At 43.0% G+C, this 17,226-nt stretch overlaps 1 protein-coding gene across 1 annotated transcript in view; it reads left to right on the forward strand.

Moving 5' to 3' along the window:
• Positions 1–16,996, forward strand: part of LOC309660416 (serotransferrin-like) — a 31,047-nt gene extending 14,051 nt beyond the window's left edge. Inside the window, exons 10-17 of the mRNA XM_082460997.1 lie at positions 1,770–1,860; positions 2,460–2,498; positions 3,830–3,988; positions 6,642–6,786; positions 7,954–8,018; positions 11,565–11,749; positions 12,952–13,141; positions 16,809–16,996. Of these exons, the coding sequence (XP_082317123.1) occupies positions 1,770–1,860; positions 2,460–2,498; positions 3,830–3,988; positions 6,642–6,786; positions 7,954–8,018; positions 11,565–11,749; positions 12,952–13,141; positions 16,809–16,843 (909 nt within the window). The 3' untranslated portion in view covers positions 16,844–16,996. The remainder of the gene's footprint in view (positions 1–1,769; positions 1,861–2,459; positions 2,499–3,829; positions 3,989–6,641; positions 6,787–7,953; positions 8,019–11,564; positions 11,750–12,951; positions 13,142–16,808) is intronic.
• The last annotated feature ends 230 nt before the right edge of the window (positions 16,997–17,226 follow it).

The raw sequence follows: 17,226 nt of genomic DNA on the forward strand, positions 1-17,226 counted from the left end.
CCCGGTGGAGGGCAATCTGAGCTGTGTCTGCTTGGGGAGGCTGGACCTGAGTGTGGGTGTGCCTGAAACCCATGGTGTGCCATGGCAAGTGAGACAAGTGTGACAGGGTCATGTTATTGTGCAAGCAGGTAGAAGTTTAGCCTTGTTGATCACAAGAGCATTCCATATTTGCTTTTAGATAATGTTGAAAAACTGGAGGATATAAAGAAGAAAATACATAAAAACTAATTGTAACCTTATAACTCAGAGAAAATCCTGTTAACTGGGCTCATATCATACATACAATTTACTCTCTTTTCTCACCTAATCGTATCTAGGGAGCTTTTCCCTTGTCACAAGTCATTCTCTGAAAACATGATTTTTAAAAATATATTTTAAAATATATTTTAGTTTATTTTTGAAAGAATATACCCTATTCTGTTTACAGTGGTATGTCTGGGGACCAAGTTTATGGGGGACTTTCTCTTTCATTTCTTTCTTTTCTTTTTTCTTTTTTTTAAATTTAAATTTTTATTTTTATTTTCCCTTATGGTTTATTATAGGATGTTGAATATAGTTGCCTGTGCTATACAGTGGGACCTTGTTGTTTATCTATTCTATGTATAATAGTTTGCATCTGCTAACCCCAAACTCCCAACCCATTCCTTCCCCAGCCCCCTCCACCTTGGCAACCACAAGTCTGTTCTCTATGTCTGTGAGTCTACTTCTGTTTCGTAGATAAATTCATTTGCGTCATATTTTAGATTCCACATATAAGTGATATCATATGGTATCTGTCTTTCTCTTTCTGACTCACTTCACTTAGTATGATAATCTCTAGGTCAATCCATGTTGCTGCAAATGGCATTATTTCATTCTCTTTTATGGCTGAGTATTATTCCATTGTATATATGTACCACATCTTCTTTATCCACTCATCTGTCAATGGACATTTAGGTTGTTTCCATGAAAACATGTTGATAGCTTAATGTTGATAGCTATTCCAGAGTGTGGATGTGCTACAATTTGTTGAGCCATTTCCTTGCTATTGAGCATTAAGTTTGGTCCTATCTTATTGATATTATGAATCACACTTGCATGCTTTTGCCCACTTACACATTTTGCCCAAATACTTTCCCACATATCTGATTATTCCTTTAGGGAATGTTCCTCAAAAGTATATTTCTAAGCCCAATGGGAAGCTTGGCAGTCTTGTTGAATTTAAGCATTTCTGAAATTTGGGGCTTATTAGCTCTATTAGATCATTATATCTAACAGATCATTTGAGTTTATTTGACTCATTCATTAAAGATCTTGTATTGGCCAAGCACCAAGGTAGCACCCAGACAATGTGGCCGAGATTCAGGTCTGGGGCCCCCATCAGGAGGCACTCTATGCCACAGACACCGCCCTGAGTCTCTGACTCCACTCATTTGTCTTACAAATGAGAATTCTTGGTGTCAGAAAGGTGTTGTGAGAGCGTCTCTGGGACAGTGTGCCCTATGAGAGGACAGCGGGACTGAATGTGGGTCTTTCCTCCTGAAGAAACTAAACAAAGCACCCAGAGTTGATCATCAGCTCATCATGGTTTGGGTGAAAATGGGAGTACATTTTATTTTCTATGTTGGGTGTGCCTGACTGATCCTTTGGGAGTCCAGTACCAGCACCTTCTGTCTCCCTGGGCCTTCATGACCTGTGCTGGCAAGGCTGCTTCAAGGAAACAGCTTGAAGGGCATGTGGGACAGAAGATGGTCTCTTTTCACCTGCTGTGATGTGCTCTGTCTTTGCAGAAAGGAGAAGCTGATGCCATGAGCTTGGATGGAGGCCACATCTACATAGCAGGCAAATGTGGTCTGGTACCTGTCCTAGCAGAGAACTACAGTAAGTGGAAGGGGCTTCTCTCAGTGTTTCATTTCCCCTGCACCATGGAGAAAGGAAATGGAAAATCACAGCCTGATTTATGCCACATGGGCCATAAAGCTCTTGCTTACTGAGCACCTCCTACTTCCTAGGCTCTGGGCTCCCTCATCTCTAGTCCCCAACAGTTATCTTGAAGGATGGGATCTTCTATCATACCTTCCACAAGGGAGTTGGAGGCTTTGCACTGGGAAGTTCTAGCTAAAAGTGACCCCTCTGCAGAGGACATCTAGATTCTCAGTTGGGATTCCTGGCAGGTCTTCTTGCTTCCAAAGCTCACACTTCTCCTGTTGCCCTGGTGCAGGGATTCAAGTACAGTTGGCAGAGACCACTGTGGCCACAGGATAGATAGAGTGCGAAACTTGAAATGTACAATTTTGGACTAAATTCCAGAGGCCAGGGAGCTAAAGTGAACTTGCATAATCCAGACAGCCTGGACCTTTTGGGAACTGGTGATATGTAGATAGTTTTCCTGGCTCTTTTAATTCTGAGTTGCACATGGTAAAGACGATTTCCAATCTATAAATGAGTATTTAATGACTTCTTCGTTTTCTCCTCTACAGAAAATGAGGGCGAAGATTGTAAAGTCACACCAGAGAGTGGTGAGTTGAGATTGGTAACCTCGTAACCTCATGAGTTTAAGATAAATTCCCATTGCTTTTGGGAAAGGGTAAGGTAAGTTTAAATTCAAATCAAATGTAGATAAGAGACCAATTTTTGGAATGCAAAGGAATCATGGAAGTAGAGTAACTGGCAATGATGATTACTTTTTTACACTTGCTATGACTTGCACCTGGGAATTTTCATTTAATCCTATAAGGTATGTCTTGTTGTCCTCTAAGGATGCATAAGAGGACCAACAGCTCAGAGAGATTACAAGTTGTCTAGACTCCGACATCCAGCAAGCAAATACACGCCCTCCCCACCACTCCTGACTGCCTCGCATTGCATGAGGCCAGTAAAGTTTTAGATGAGAGTTAGCACCAGCCCAGGAGCCTTGCTGATACGTGCCTGGCAGGGCTGAAGGGAGAGGCTCATACCGGCAGATGTCTAGGGGCATGTGATTGCCCAGCCTCCCAGCCAGGGCTAGGCCCAGGCACCCAGGCCAACCTGGCTCTCACCCAGGGATCTGGCTTGGGGTGGATCTGGAAAGATGTGGCAGGAGCAAGACAGGAAATCTTATCAAAGTGGGCTCTGGGGCCCACACTCAAGTCCCTGCAGGTCATTTCCAGCCATTAGTGTGCAAGTCTGTCCTCATCACTTTTCCCAGTTACAACCTTCAGCCTCTCCCCATCACACTAGGAACCAAGCTCTTCAGCCGAAAATAGAATCATTCTTATTCCATGAACAATAAGATTTGTGTCTTTTCTGTTGGAAACAATTTCCTGAATTAATTAAATTGGAAAACTGAAATCATGAGTTGATATTCTTTCTATTACCAGTTTTAAAGATCAGCGTGTATTTGCTGCTAATCATGGCAGCTAACTTGATTTTGACAGTTTCCACTTTGCATATTTATTGTGGTGCAAACCTGTATTCTCCTTATCACAAATTATCTGGCCAGAATATCCCTGTGGTTTATTGCTCATTTACTACTCTTTCCTAATGTACCCTTCAGTATCCATTCCTCTACTATTCCACAGTGGAGGGTGAGTTGCTGGTTTATGTCAGTAGCTTCATGCATTTGGGGAAGGGTTATACACCAGCCATTGCTCTGATGGTTATGTATTCTTACTATTTTGTTTTTTAAGTTCAGATTAATCTCCACCTCCTGGAATGACTTGTATCCCCCCTCAGTCAGTTATTGGGAAGACCTTTTCAAAGAGAGAAGGAATGGTTTGGGATAATTCTACTCCTTAGGGAGATGGCAGGTTTAGACACTCTGGAGAGCCCAGGGGTGTTAATACTCCCTTTTTGGGTGTCTTTCTTGCAGGGTACTATGCTGTGGCTGTGGTTAAGAAATCGTCAGATCCTGATCTCAACTGGAACAATCTGAAAGGCTGGAAGTCCTGCCACACTGCAGTAGACAGAACCGCTGGCTGGAACATCCCCATGGGTCTGCTCTACGAGAAGATTAACCACTGTGAATTTGGTGAGTGAGCTCTGGGAAGGTGCTGTTGTCAGGGCCAGGTGGGAAGAGGTGTACTGGGAAGAGTGTGGTATCGTACAAGATGCTGTGGCCCTGGCTCTATGATAATACAATTTGGTTTAGTGAACTTCAAGGAAATATCTAAAAGGAATGGTAGGGCTGGGAGGTGGATCACAATGGTTCTTTTCAGTTGCACATAATGGCTTAAGTGAATATGCGTTTACTTTTCTCTCTCATGAAAAAGACCAGAGACAGCAGTCCATGGCTGGTACTGTCATTAGAAACCCAGGCTCCTCTCTCTTCCTGCTGCACCATTCTCAGCATGAGGCCTCCATCTTCAAGGTCACTCATGGTTGCCATTATATCCACGATCCAGGCAACCTCAAGGAATAAGGAGAAAGGGCACTTGAAGTATGTGCCACCTTGTTAAAGGAGTTATTCAGGAACTCCAGCCCAATTACTTCAGATAACTTCTCATTGCCCTGAACTTAGAGACATAGTTACATTTAGCTGTAAGAGAGGCTGAAAAATGTCATCGTTTATTTGGGCATGTTTCTGTCCCAAATAAAACTAGATTTTTGTTCAAAAAATTAAAAATAGAACTACCATATGATCCAACAATTTCACTTCTGGGTATTTACGAGAAGAAAACAAAAATACTAACTCAAAAAGATATGCACCCACACGTTCACTGCAGCATTATTTACAACAGCCATGACACGGAAAGAACCTAAGTGTCCATCATGAATGAATGGATAAAGAAATTGTGGTTTATATATATACAATAGGATATCATTCAGTCATAAAAAAGAAAGAAATCTTGCCACTTGCAACACCATGGATGGACCCTGAGGGCACTATGTGAAATAAGTCAGGCAGAGAAAGACAAATACCGTATGTTCTCATTTATATGTGGGATCTAAACAAAAATAAAACAAAACAACCCGAGCTCATAGACACAGAGAGCAGATCGGCGGTTGCCAGAGGCAGGGGTTGGGGGTGGGCAAATTGGGTGAATGTAGTCAAAAGGTATGAACTTTGGTTATAAAATAAATAAAAGTCATGGGGATGTAATGTACATCATGGTGACTATAGTTAATGCTGTACTGCACATTTCAAAGTTGCTAAGAGAGTAGCTCTTAAAAGTTCTCATCACAAGAAAAAAAATTTTTAATGTGATACACCACACTAACAAATCGAAGAAAAAGATCATATGATCATCTCAATAGATACAGAAAAAGCTTTTGATAAAATTCATCAACTCTCCAGAAAGTAGGCATAGAGGGAATATACCTCAACATAATAAAGGCCACATATGACAAACCCACAGCTAACATCATACGCAACAGTGAAAAGCTGAAAGCATTCCCTCTAAGGTCAGGCACAAGACAAGGACTCCCACTGTTGCCACTTTTATGCAACATAGTTTGGAAGTCCTAGCCAAAAGAAAAAAATTCTTTTAACCCTGTATGGTGATGGATGTTAACTAGACCTATTGTGGTGATCATTTCACAATATAGTCACAGTAGCGAAACATGTTGTACTCCTGAAATTAATATAATGTTATATGTCAATTATATCTCAATAAAAAATTAATGAAGAAAAAATTAAAAGAAAAAAAACCTTGATCTTAGTTGTGAAGAAGCAAGGGGAAATGGCCATTGGGTAGACAGCTACAAGCCCTGCCATGGGGCTTTCTGGGCAACGTGGTATGAGGGGTCCTCGGGTCTCTTTAAGATCTTGGCAGTCTCACCAAGTGACGGCTCAGCTCCTAGGCCCCTTCAAAGGGGTGGAAATCAGTTTATTCTCTGTGTCCCCTGAATATCTTCAGGTGTGAGCTTAGTTCTACCTCCTAAAATCTGTGTGTAATTTCACCATGGACATGTTTTCCCATGGTTCTTATTTTCTTTAACTTCCTGAGTACTTCCTCCGTGCCACCTCCAAATATGTGTAGCTACTTCTAGGAGGGCCTCTAAAGACAGTTATGAACCAGGCAAGTCTTGTGTGTGTGTGTGTGTGTGTGTGTGTGTGTGTGTGTGTGTGTGTGTGTGTGTGTGAGGGGGGCGGATTTGGAGATGCAATCACATTTCTGCACTGCCATGTTCTGCGCCACCAGTTTGACAGGAAGCAAGGTGTGGCTGAGGTGACATTCAGGAGTCCTGTTGCCCACCAGCAAGGGCAGCACTTCTGCTCTCCTGAGGCTCCTGGCAGTTTTACAGCTATGGGAGAGCAGCTGAACTGTGTGTGAAATTCCCCAGCACTTTCTCAAGCTTGGAGTTCTAAGTTCTGTTAAAGGCTCTTCTAATAAATATCAGAGAAAAGAAACACCAAAAACAAGTGGCACAACTCAGGGAGTGAGACCTTCAATTTTACCCCTTTTAGTCAACTTTCATATCATCTCCATCCCATCTCTCTCTTTAGGTGAGTGAGACACTATTGGGATGCTGATGGAATCCCCTCCACCTGACTTGTAATGGTTCCCAGCCTCAATTAAGTTTCCTTTCAAAGCCTATACCCTGGCAGGTCCTGAGTTGATGGCAGGTCACATAACGAGTATGTTCTACCTATCCTGGGCCATACACACCTGTGATGTGTTAGGTAAAGGCCACTGACATTGACTCAGGAAAAGCTGACTTTCTCTTATCCTTCTGCACAGATAAATTTTTCAGTGAAGGCTGTGCCCCTGGGTCTCCACGAAATTCCAGTCTCTGTGCTCTGTGCATTGGCTCAGAAGGTTTTCCGGGAAGGGAGTGTCTTCCCAATAACTATGAGAGATACTATGGCTATTCAGGGGCTTTCAGGTGAGTATTATAATCCTGATACAAAAATAATAGTAATCCCAGCCCTGACGAGATTCCTTTTTAGGAACGCAGGTGAGATTCTTACATTCCTATCCCATTAGTCCTGCATGTTAGGGTGTCACATTTACAAACATAAGTAGAAACCTGTGAGAAGAGGCATCCAGGTCCCTCCAGGACATGGTCTCCAGACCTGGCTGTCATAGACAGCAAAGACTGGCAGTATGGTACAGGTCAGAAGTTCTCAGCGGGGGGTGATTTGCCCCTCAGGGGACATTTGGCAGTGTCTGGAGATGTTTTTGATTATCAGTGGAGTTGGGGAGTGCTACTGGCATCTAACTGGGAGAGGCTGCTAAACATCCTACATGCGTAGGACAGCACCCTATAACAAAGAATTATCCGGCCCCTAATGTCACTAGTGCCAGGTGAGGAAACCCTACCATAATTGAATAAACACAGGAGTCAAGCATCTGGCTCACGCTCTTCCATTCACCTCTGGGGGAACCTACAACCATGGAAATATATCAATACAAAAGTAAAGTACATGATTTCTACATCTTTGGTTACATTTCTAGCTCATGGAGTCTTTATCATTTTTAAAGAGACACCTGTGCACTTTACGACCTTATTAGTTTTTAACTATCCTGTCTGACTTGGGCCTGTGTCACTTAGTAGTTCATGAATCCCTCAACTTCACAATGATGGTGGTATTGTAACTAAAATTCTCACTAGGGAAGGAAAAACAAAGATTATGCCAATTTTCCAGGTATAACCAGCTTGTGAGTTAGAGTAAGAACAATTCACAGCCCACAAGTTTCCAATTTTACAAGGAGACTGTGAGTAAGGAATCACCCTGCGGGAAAACTGCCCCTCTAATATCTGTGTTGAAGCTAGGAAACAGACGTAGCTCTGTTGGAGAAACTGGGCCAGAATTTAGAATTTAGTGTGTAGAAGTGAGATTGTATAACTACAAAGCATATCAGAGGTTTTGTTTTCTTTTTATTACTTGCATTAGTAATATGTAAGATCAGTGACAATAGATTAGTGATCAAATGGGAATCACAATTGCTGATATCAGATGGCCAGCCCTGGATCTATAAGGTGGCCTTTCTGAATGACAGATGTGTCTCTGACCTCTTTTCTTCTCTCTCCCTGTCTGGGACTCTGCAGGTGTCTGGTTGAGAAGGGAGACGTGGCCTTTGTGAAGGACCAGACTGTCAAAGAGAACACTGGTGGTACGTGCATAACCTTTGTCCCCATAAATCAGGGTCGCTGGTTCACTTGTGTTCAGGATGTCTTTGTGGAAGTGTTATGGACTCTGTCAGGGTCCAGAGCTCTGATTCTCAACCTGTTTGTTCGGTGAAGAGAGAAGTGTTCGCTTGGATAGGCAGAATGGTAAGGACCATGGGCTTCCCAGTGGCCCTGAGTCTCTCCCAGGAACCTTCCTACAGGTGCAGGCACTGTGCCTCCTTTCCCCTAAATACTTCAGTGCACATTTCCTAAGAACCAGGACTTTCTCTCACATACCTACATTACAATTAGCAAGATCAGGAAATTTATACTAACATGGATTTAATACACATCACGTCCACAGTCCCTATTCAAATTCTGTGAGTTATCCCCAAAAGGTCCTTTATAACTATTTCTCATATTTCTAGGTCCAATATATATTTAAATATATTATAGGTCCACTGGAAAAAACATACAGACAGTGGCACCCCTGTAGGAATGAGCACCAAGACCTTGGCTTCTAGAACCATTCCCCAATAGAAGGAACCAAGGCTCCTTGGAAAAATAGCTGATTCTGTGGCTGGGGCAGGAAAGGTATAAGGTGAACCTGGAACATCATGCTGAAGAGCTCAGAGAGATGGGACGTATCAAAGCACATAGGAACCATTGCGAAAGCCCTCCTCTGGCCAAATCTGGGACATTTTGAGCTTTAAAAGAAATAATAATAGTAGTAAGAAATAATAACCCATTGAATAAAATAGGAACGCATAAGTCCATCCTGATTAAACAAATGAGTATAAGGGGAACATCTTCCTTATTGTAGAATGCTAATTACAGATGCAGAAATAATTATGAAGTTAAAAAACTATCATTTGGCAACCAAGATAGTAATAATCGATTCAAGCAAGGATCATCAATGGGTATTAAAACTAGTGGGTGAATATTAGATGGCCATGACATTAACAAACAAGACAAAAATTTAAAAAATGTCAGCAAGAATGAGTATTCTACCTGCCCAATCTCTATCACTAACTGCTTATAATCCCCACCTAGAGTCCAGGCAGCTATTACTTCCCTCCCTCCGTCATGTCCCTTTACCCAACCTCAGATTTTTCCAACAACTCATTTAGAATGAACTAGTGCAGGACCAACTCCTCTAAGACGCCTTCCCCAATGGCACACCTCCATCCCACAACAGAATCCTCTGTCCATATTGCTCTTATTATTGAATTCATCACATTCTGTAATAAACTGTGGCCACAGGGAGCTCTTTTTTCCTCTTCTTACATCCCAACACCAACCACAGTACATGGCACACAGAAGTTGCTAAGTACTTACTTGAAGGAATAATTGGTTTGGCTAATTTTTCTTTCTTCCCTCCTGTTACTTTTGCTTTTTCCTTTAAGGGCTGTCCTTTTTCCTGCTACCTGAGTGTTACCCTAGGCTGGTTCTTTGTCATCCCTTGATTTCTCTTTGTACCCTTCCAAGTAGGGCTCCCCTCTCGAGGCCGCAACTCTCTTTGCAAAGACTCCAAAAGCCTTACCTCCTGAGGGGAATTTATAGAGGAGGCCCACCTCCCATCTAAATAACATCCCAGGATCTCTGTTTGCCCTGTGGTCATTTTTATGTACAAAGTACACTGGCACTGCAACCTCAACCTGTATAAAACCAAACTCCTCATCCTTCTCTCAAAACCCAGTCCTCTTCACACAGCCTCTGTCCCCATGGAGGTCTTTATTATATGCCCTGCCAGTCGAGCCTAGATTCATTTCTCAGTCAGTATGTTTTTTGTTTCTTCGGAATATGTATGTCTTCATTAAATTCTATGGTATGTTGTGATATGGAAGAACCAGGATACAAAGGCATAGAGACTGTATGATCTAATTATGTAGATATGTGTCTGCACATCATATGAGTCTAGAAAAGAGACTAGAAGTAATGCACCAATGTTGAAGGTGAATGCTGTGGGATTATACTGGGTTTCAAAGTCTTCTTCCTTAAACTATGTAGCATTTTACAAATCAGCTGCAGTAAACAAGCATTATTTGTAGTGGAAAGAAAATTTTTTATCATGCCCTTCTGGATGCCCACTGCTCCTAACCCAGACCAAATCACCTCCCATCTCATTTTTCCTAGTTGTCCTATTTCAGGCTCACACATTAACATTGATTTCCATTCATAAGTTCTCATAGACCCACTTTTCTTCCTACCTAAGTACCACACTCCATCCCACACTCAGGGCCTTGAGGATCTGAGCAAGTTTAGCCTGACTCCCCAAGACTCTGTTCCAGTGGGGCTGTTCTCCTCCACCCAATAGGAACACCGGGCACGTACCTGTCCGTGAGTCTTGCCGGAGCCCTCCATCCCCTCACAGAGAAGCGTTCCTCTCTCCTCCTCTCAGGCCTACACATGTTACAGGACACACCTGAAACCTTGCCTTCTCCAGCTAGCCTTCCTGAGTTAATGTGCTCTCACTGTGCTGGTTCCCTAGCTCACACAGCGTTTAGAGAGTGTTACACAAAATACAAAATGTTATTATCTGTGCCCTGCATTTTTGATTTTGGTATGTGTGCTATTTCCCCCCTCCAATAAGATTGTGTCTTGCAGAAGGCTGAGAACATGGTACTGAATAAATGCTTAAAGTACTAAGTAGAACAGAATGGGTTTGGAGAGAATAAGGATGGATTTCACTTGGAAGGTGTTGAGTTGGAGGGATGGGTAAGAAAAGAAAGGAGAAATGTTAACATGTGAGCAAAGATATGTGCAGGTACTGGTGGGAGGAAAGGCAGGCAATTTGGAGTTTTCTATAAAAACCGAAAGTGTACCTTTGGAGAGTGTAGGAAAAGGGATATTTTTACTCTATATATAAATTTAAACTTTTAAAATACTGCATTCATATATTAGTTTTTCAATTAAATGAGAAAATTAAATTAAGAAAAAGACTGCAATCCTGTATTTTAGGAGAGAAGCAAAAACTGGGAAAACTTATCTGAGAATTGCCTTAGGAGGAAGGACCTTAAACCTTGAGAATGGGTGAGATGTTCTTTTTTCAGAGAGAATACAGAAAAGATGAAGCAAGGGGCTGAGAACAGGATATGGACCTGTATGCACAGAGGCATGCGTGCATTCCACATAGAACTAGTATGAGTGAGCCAGATTTCACTCATAAAAGTGAAACCTTTGGCCCTTCCAAAAGGGCCTCTGGGGAAAGTTCTTTTGCTTGCTAGTGCCAGATGGTATAGCACAAACCTGCTTAGAGGGTCACGTTCTTTCTACACTGGAGCAGGAGATCCAAATGCTTTGGAATTTAGTAGAAATGAAGATCATTTTGAACAGCATCCGTAGAATGTGGTTCACCCTCCCCTGGCTGGGTGGGCAGATTGAAAGGAGTGGTCTCTGGGAATTCCTGGTAACTCTCTTCCTCTCCACATTACTGTAACCCCTGCTGGCCACTGGGTCCAGGCCCTCCACACGCCAGTGGGTTGGTCACATCTCCCCAGTGAGGTGTGCCTTGATCAAAACTGTGGCTGACCCACCTTTTCTGTACCCAGGAAATAACCCTGAAGAGTGGGCAAAAACACTGCAGGAGGATGATTTTGAGCTGCTGTGCACCGACGGAACCAGGAAGTCTGTGGAGGAGGCTAGTGATTGCTTCCTGGCCCAAGCCCCGAATCATGCTGTGGTCTCACGGGAAGATAAGGCAGCCTGTGTTCGCGAAATATTAGACGCACAGCAGGTATGGCACAGACAGGGCCTCCAACCCTTTCTTCTTGGGTGCGTGTGGATTATTTGGGGATTTCCCAGCTGAGTCCCAGCCCGTACCCCAGCATTCTTTTCCTGGAAGTTAGAACTGGGAGGGCATGGATTGTGGAACTGGATCTCCCAGGCCTCGCTCTGCTTATATCTTCTGCTCACTAGAGATCAGACCCCATCTGATGCACGTGTCCCAGGGTCCAAGTACCTGCCTTCCAGCTCGACTCTGACCTTGCTCTGTGGTACCCTCATTTTCCCCACTTCTGCCTTTTTTAAAATGAAGGTGACTGATCCTATTTCCCAGCCGTTCTAGATACAAGTCATGAAATGTGGACTGTGTTTCTCTTGCTTAGGCAGACTAAGAACCATTCCAACAGGCAGAAGAACCCAGGAACCTACCCTGAGGGAACTTGTCCTCTGCGGAAAATAACCAACCCAGGGCTGGCCTTGTGGGGAGAGAGACTGCCTGAGTATTTTAATCCTAAAGACCCCTCCACCCACAAACACCACCCTCCCCTCAGGGACAGCTTCCTGTCTGTTGATCCACCATTGGTTTTCTTCTTTTAAAAATTAAGATAGCATACCTTTGTGAGTCCTCTGAAGGTAAATGGTACTAATAATTAGTATTTAATGAACATTTCCTAAGTGCTGGATGGAATGCTAAACTTTCTGTAATCATTATTTCACTTATAATCTTAGAAGGCCTGGAGGAGTTGAGCCTCTTATCAAGATAGGATCAAAGATGCAGTCAAATATGAACTTTTAACAGCTATCTGTACCACTCCTCACTGGGTTGCTCATATTTAATATTTTCTTTGACTATAATACTTAAAAGGGACATGCTTCTGCCCTCTCATTTCCTGGAAGCCGCCCCCAAGACCATGGCCAATGAAGTGAGGAAGAGAGATCAGAGAATTCAGCAGTGGGCGGGAGGCAGGGACTTCCCCAAGGAGATGGGAACAGGATGGACCCTACAGAGGACTTTGAGGCCTCATGCAAGCATAGATTTGTGGTCCATAATTGTATGAATGCCAGGTGATGGATGTGGAAAGATCCTGAGGCATCCTCTGCAGCTTCCCTTTCTTCCCAGGGCTGGTTCCCAGCTTCCAGTCTCCTCCATCCCATCCATGTGTTCCCAGCAGCTCTTTGCCACAGGTCCTCATGCACTTTCTGTCCATTTGACAGGATGAATTTGGAAAACATGGAAGTGACTGCTCGAGCAGTTTTTGTTTGTTCCACTCAGAAACCAAGGACCTTCTGTTCAGGAGTGACACTAAATGTTTGGCTCCACTTCAGAACGCAAAAACGTATGAAACCTACTTAGGAAATGCGTATGTCACAGCTGTGGCTAACCTGAGACAATGCTCAACCTCAAGTGAGTAAGAGGAACAGCATTGGGGAATCTGCAAAGCGAACATGTGCGGGGTTCTGGGTGCTGGATACAAAAGGAGGAGCGGGCTGCAGTCCCCAGGAGATGACCAACGGACAGATGAAATGCTGAGGGAACAATGCAATCCCAGCATGAATGAAAGGCTAACTTGCATGGGCAGATCGTAAGGGGACACGGGCTGAAGGCACTGAGGTAGTGACTGCCTGGACATGTAGAATTCCATGCTATTACTAAGAAGAGGAAGAGAGTTATGTGCCCATGCCAATTGCTCTGCTCTAAACACCTTTTTATACAGTGCTGCCTTGCTCAAAATGGTAGCCTGTAGCTACATGTGGGTATTTAAATTTGTATTAGTATTAAACAAAATTTTAAATTTAGTTCCTCAGTCATACCAGCCATAATTCAAGCACTCAATAGATACACGTGTCTCCACATAGATGAGCAAAGAGAACATTTCCAGCATCGCAGAGAGTTCTTTTACATGGTGCTGCTCTTGAGAGCTTGAACGATGGTAAGTTCCAGTAACTCTCAAGTTGCCATGCACACCACAGGCATACCTCAGAGAGATTGCAGGTTCAGTTTCAGACTATTGCAATAAAGGAATATTGCAATAAAGCAAGACATATGAAGGTTTTGGTTTTCCAGAGCATATAAAAGTTATGTTTATACTACAGTATAAAGTGTGCAATAGCATTATGTCTAAAAAGTGTCTAACAATGTACGTACCTTTGTTAAAAAATACTTTATTGCTAAAAAATGCTAACCATCATCTGAGCCTTCAGCAAGTCATAATCTCTTTGCTGGTGGAGGGTCTTACCTCGATGGTGATGGCTGCTGACTGATCAGGGTGGTGGTTGCTGAAGGCTGAGGTGACTGGCAATTTCTTAAAATAAGATGACAATTAAGTTTGCCCCATCAACTGACTCTTCTTTTATGAACGATTTCTCTGTAGAATGCAATGCTGTTTGATAGCATTTTACCCACAGCAGAACTTCTTTCAAAATTGGAGTTCCATCCTCTCAAGCCCTGCCATTAGTTTGTCAACTAAGTTTATTCTAAATCCTTTGTTGTCATTTCAACAATCTTCACAGCATCTTCACCATGAGTAGACTTCATCCCAAGAAACCACTCTCTTTGCTCATCCATGAGAAGCAACTCCTTATTCATTAAAGTTTTATCATGAGATTGCAGCAAGTCAGTCACATCTTCAGGCTCCTCTTCTAATTCTAGGTCTCTTGCTATTTCCACCACATCTGCAGTTACTTCCTCCACTGAAGTTTTGAACCCCTTATAGTCACCTATGAGGGTTGGAATCAACTTCTTTCAAACTCCTGTTCATGATGATATTTTGACCTTTCTCCATGAATCACAAATGTTCTTAATGGCATCTAGAATGAGGAATCCTTTCCAGAAGGTTTTCATTTGACTTTGCCCAGACCCATCAGAGGAATCACTATCTATGGCAGCTATAGCCTTATGGAATATATTTCTTTCATAATGAGACTTGAGAGTCAGAATGACTCCTTGATCCATGGGCTGCAGAATGGATGTTGTGTTAGCAGGCATGAAAACAACACTAATCTTGTACATCTCCATCAGAGCTCTTGGGTTACCAGGTACATTGTCAGTGAGCAGTCCTATTTTGAAAGGAATCTTTTTTTCTGAGCAGTAGGTCTCAATAGTGGGCTTAAAATATTCAGTAAACCATATTGTAAACAGATGTGCTGTCATCCAGGCTTTGTTGTTCCCTTTATAGAGCACATGAGAGGAGACTGAGCATAATTCTTAAGGGCCCTAGGATTTTTGAAATGGTAAATGAGCATTGGCTTCAACTTCAAGTCATTAGCCCCTAACAAGAGAGTCAGCCTGTCCTTTGAACCTTTGAAGCCAGGCATTGACTTCTCCTCTCTAGCTATGAAAGTCCTAGATGGCATCTTCTTCCAATAGAAGGCTGTTTTGTCTACATGGAAAATCTGTTGTTTAGTGTAGCCACCTTCATTAACTATCTTAGGTAGGTCTTCTGTGTAACCTGCTGTAGCTTCTACATCAGCACTTGCTGCTTCACTTTGCACTTTTATGTTATGGAGATGGCTTCTTTCCTTAAACCTCATGAACCAACCTCTGCTGGCTTCAGACATTTCTCCTGCAGCTTCCTCACCTCTCTCAGCCTTCACAGAACTGAAGAGAGTTAGGGTCTTGCTCTGGATTAGGCTTTAGCTTAAGGGAATGTTGTGGCTGGTTTGATCCTTTATCTAGGCCACTAAAACTTTCTCCATATCAGGAATAAGGCTGTTTCTTATCATTTCTGTGTCCACTGGAGCAGCATTTTAACTTCCTTCAAGAACTTTTCCTTTGTGTCCACAACTTGGCTAAGTGTTTGGCACAAGACGCCCAGCTTGGCTTTGGAGAGGCCTTCCTCACTAAGCTTAATCACATCTAGCTTTTGATTTAAAGTGAGAGATGTGCAACTCTTCCTTTCACTTGAACATTTAGAGGCCAGTGTAGGGTTATTAACTGGCCTAATTTCAATATTGTTGTGCTGGTGGAGCAGTCAGAACACACACAACATTTATCGATTAAGTTTGCCATCTTAATGGGCATGGCTTGTGGTGCCCCAAAACAATTAACAATAGTAACACCAAAGATTACTGACCACAGATCACCGTAACAAATATATAATAATAATGAAAAAGTCTGAAATATTTCAAGAATTACCAAAATGTGACACAGAGACATGAAGTTAGCAAATGTTATTGGGAAAATGACGCCAGTAGACTTGCTTGATGCAGGGTTACCACAAACCTTCAATTTGTAAAAAACACAACATCTGTGAAATGCAATAAAGCGAAGCACAATAAAATGAGGTATGCCTGTACTTATCTAGAACACCAGTTTTCTAAGAATTAGAATACAGTAAAACACACCTTTGTACTATAGCTATGTTGGACATCATTTAATGACTTGGAATCATTTGGAAGATGTGGGAGAATACCATGTAGCTATAGGGAGGTTATTCTTCAACTGCAGAGTGCAGGTCCGTAAGCCACAGTCCTGAAGATACTGATTCCCAGGCCCTGGGGATACTGATTCAGCAAGTCTGTGCCAGGTTCAGGGTTTCTGCATTTTAACAGCTGCCCACATAATTCTGGTATAAGGAAGGATCCATGGCCACTGTTCTGAGTACCCAGGTTGTATTTACCTAACCTACATAGTCTGTGAGGGGGCGGAGACTCTGGCCCTGCTGTACCCTTCTCCATCTCCAGCTCCCAGGACGGAAACTGGCACGTGCTGGGTGCTTAGTGCATCTCGTTATGTTAGTTCCTCACTTGGATCAGGGAGGACAGTCCTCCCAGGCTCGTTCCAGCCACATGGACTCAGGCGTGTGAGCCCTGCCCGTAGGACACAAGATGGGGGATGATGTAGGGCAGGGAAATCCTGTTACCATCCTTGGTGTGAGACACTGCCCGCTGTAGGCACAGGAGCTGTGCAGGCAGGAGCAGGAGGCCACTAGGAGGATGGCCAGGCCCCTCCATCAGAAGAGCAGGGCAACGGGTCTGAGCACTTTTGTATCAGGCTTAACTGCTGATTCACTTAACAGAAAATAAATATAGGTAGATATTAACTGTCCTACCCCTCTGCTCTGTCCCCACAGAACTCCTGGAAGTCTGCAATTTCCACAAAGTTTAAAATCCAAGAGTGGGGCCACCACCTGATGGAGATGGGAGCTCACCGGACCCATAGCTTCCCCTGGTTTTGCTGGTCTGAGTGGTTTGGTTGCCTTCAGTTTGGTGGTGGCACCTCTGTGGGACAAAATAAAAATAAAAGCTATTATTGGTTTTATCTTTTAAAAACTTCATTTTTTCCCTAAATGTTTGGTCTGGAAGGACTAAATACATGTGCAACTAGCCCTTCCTTCAGAGCTCAAGATTCATTTGCTCTTTCCCATAGCCATACCTCCTGGGTACAGTCCAAGTAGGAATTCTTTCTAAAAGGGGTCTGCATGGTCATTATAATATAATCAAGTGTATAAGGCTGTGTGTGTGTTGTGTGCGTGTGTGTGCGTATGTGTG

The sequence above is a fragment of the Balaenoptera physalus genome (assembly GCF_965194825.1).
Source record: "Balaenoptera physalus genome assembly, chromosome: 4".
Lineage (NCBI taxonomy): Eukaryota > Metazoa > Chordata > Mammalia > Artiodactyla > Balaenopteridae > Balaenoptera > Balaenoptera physalus.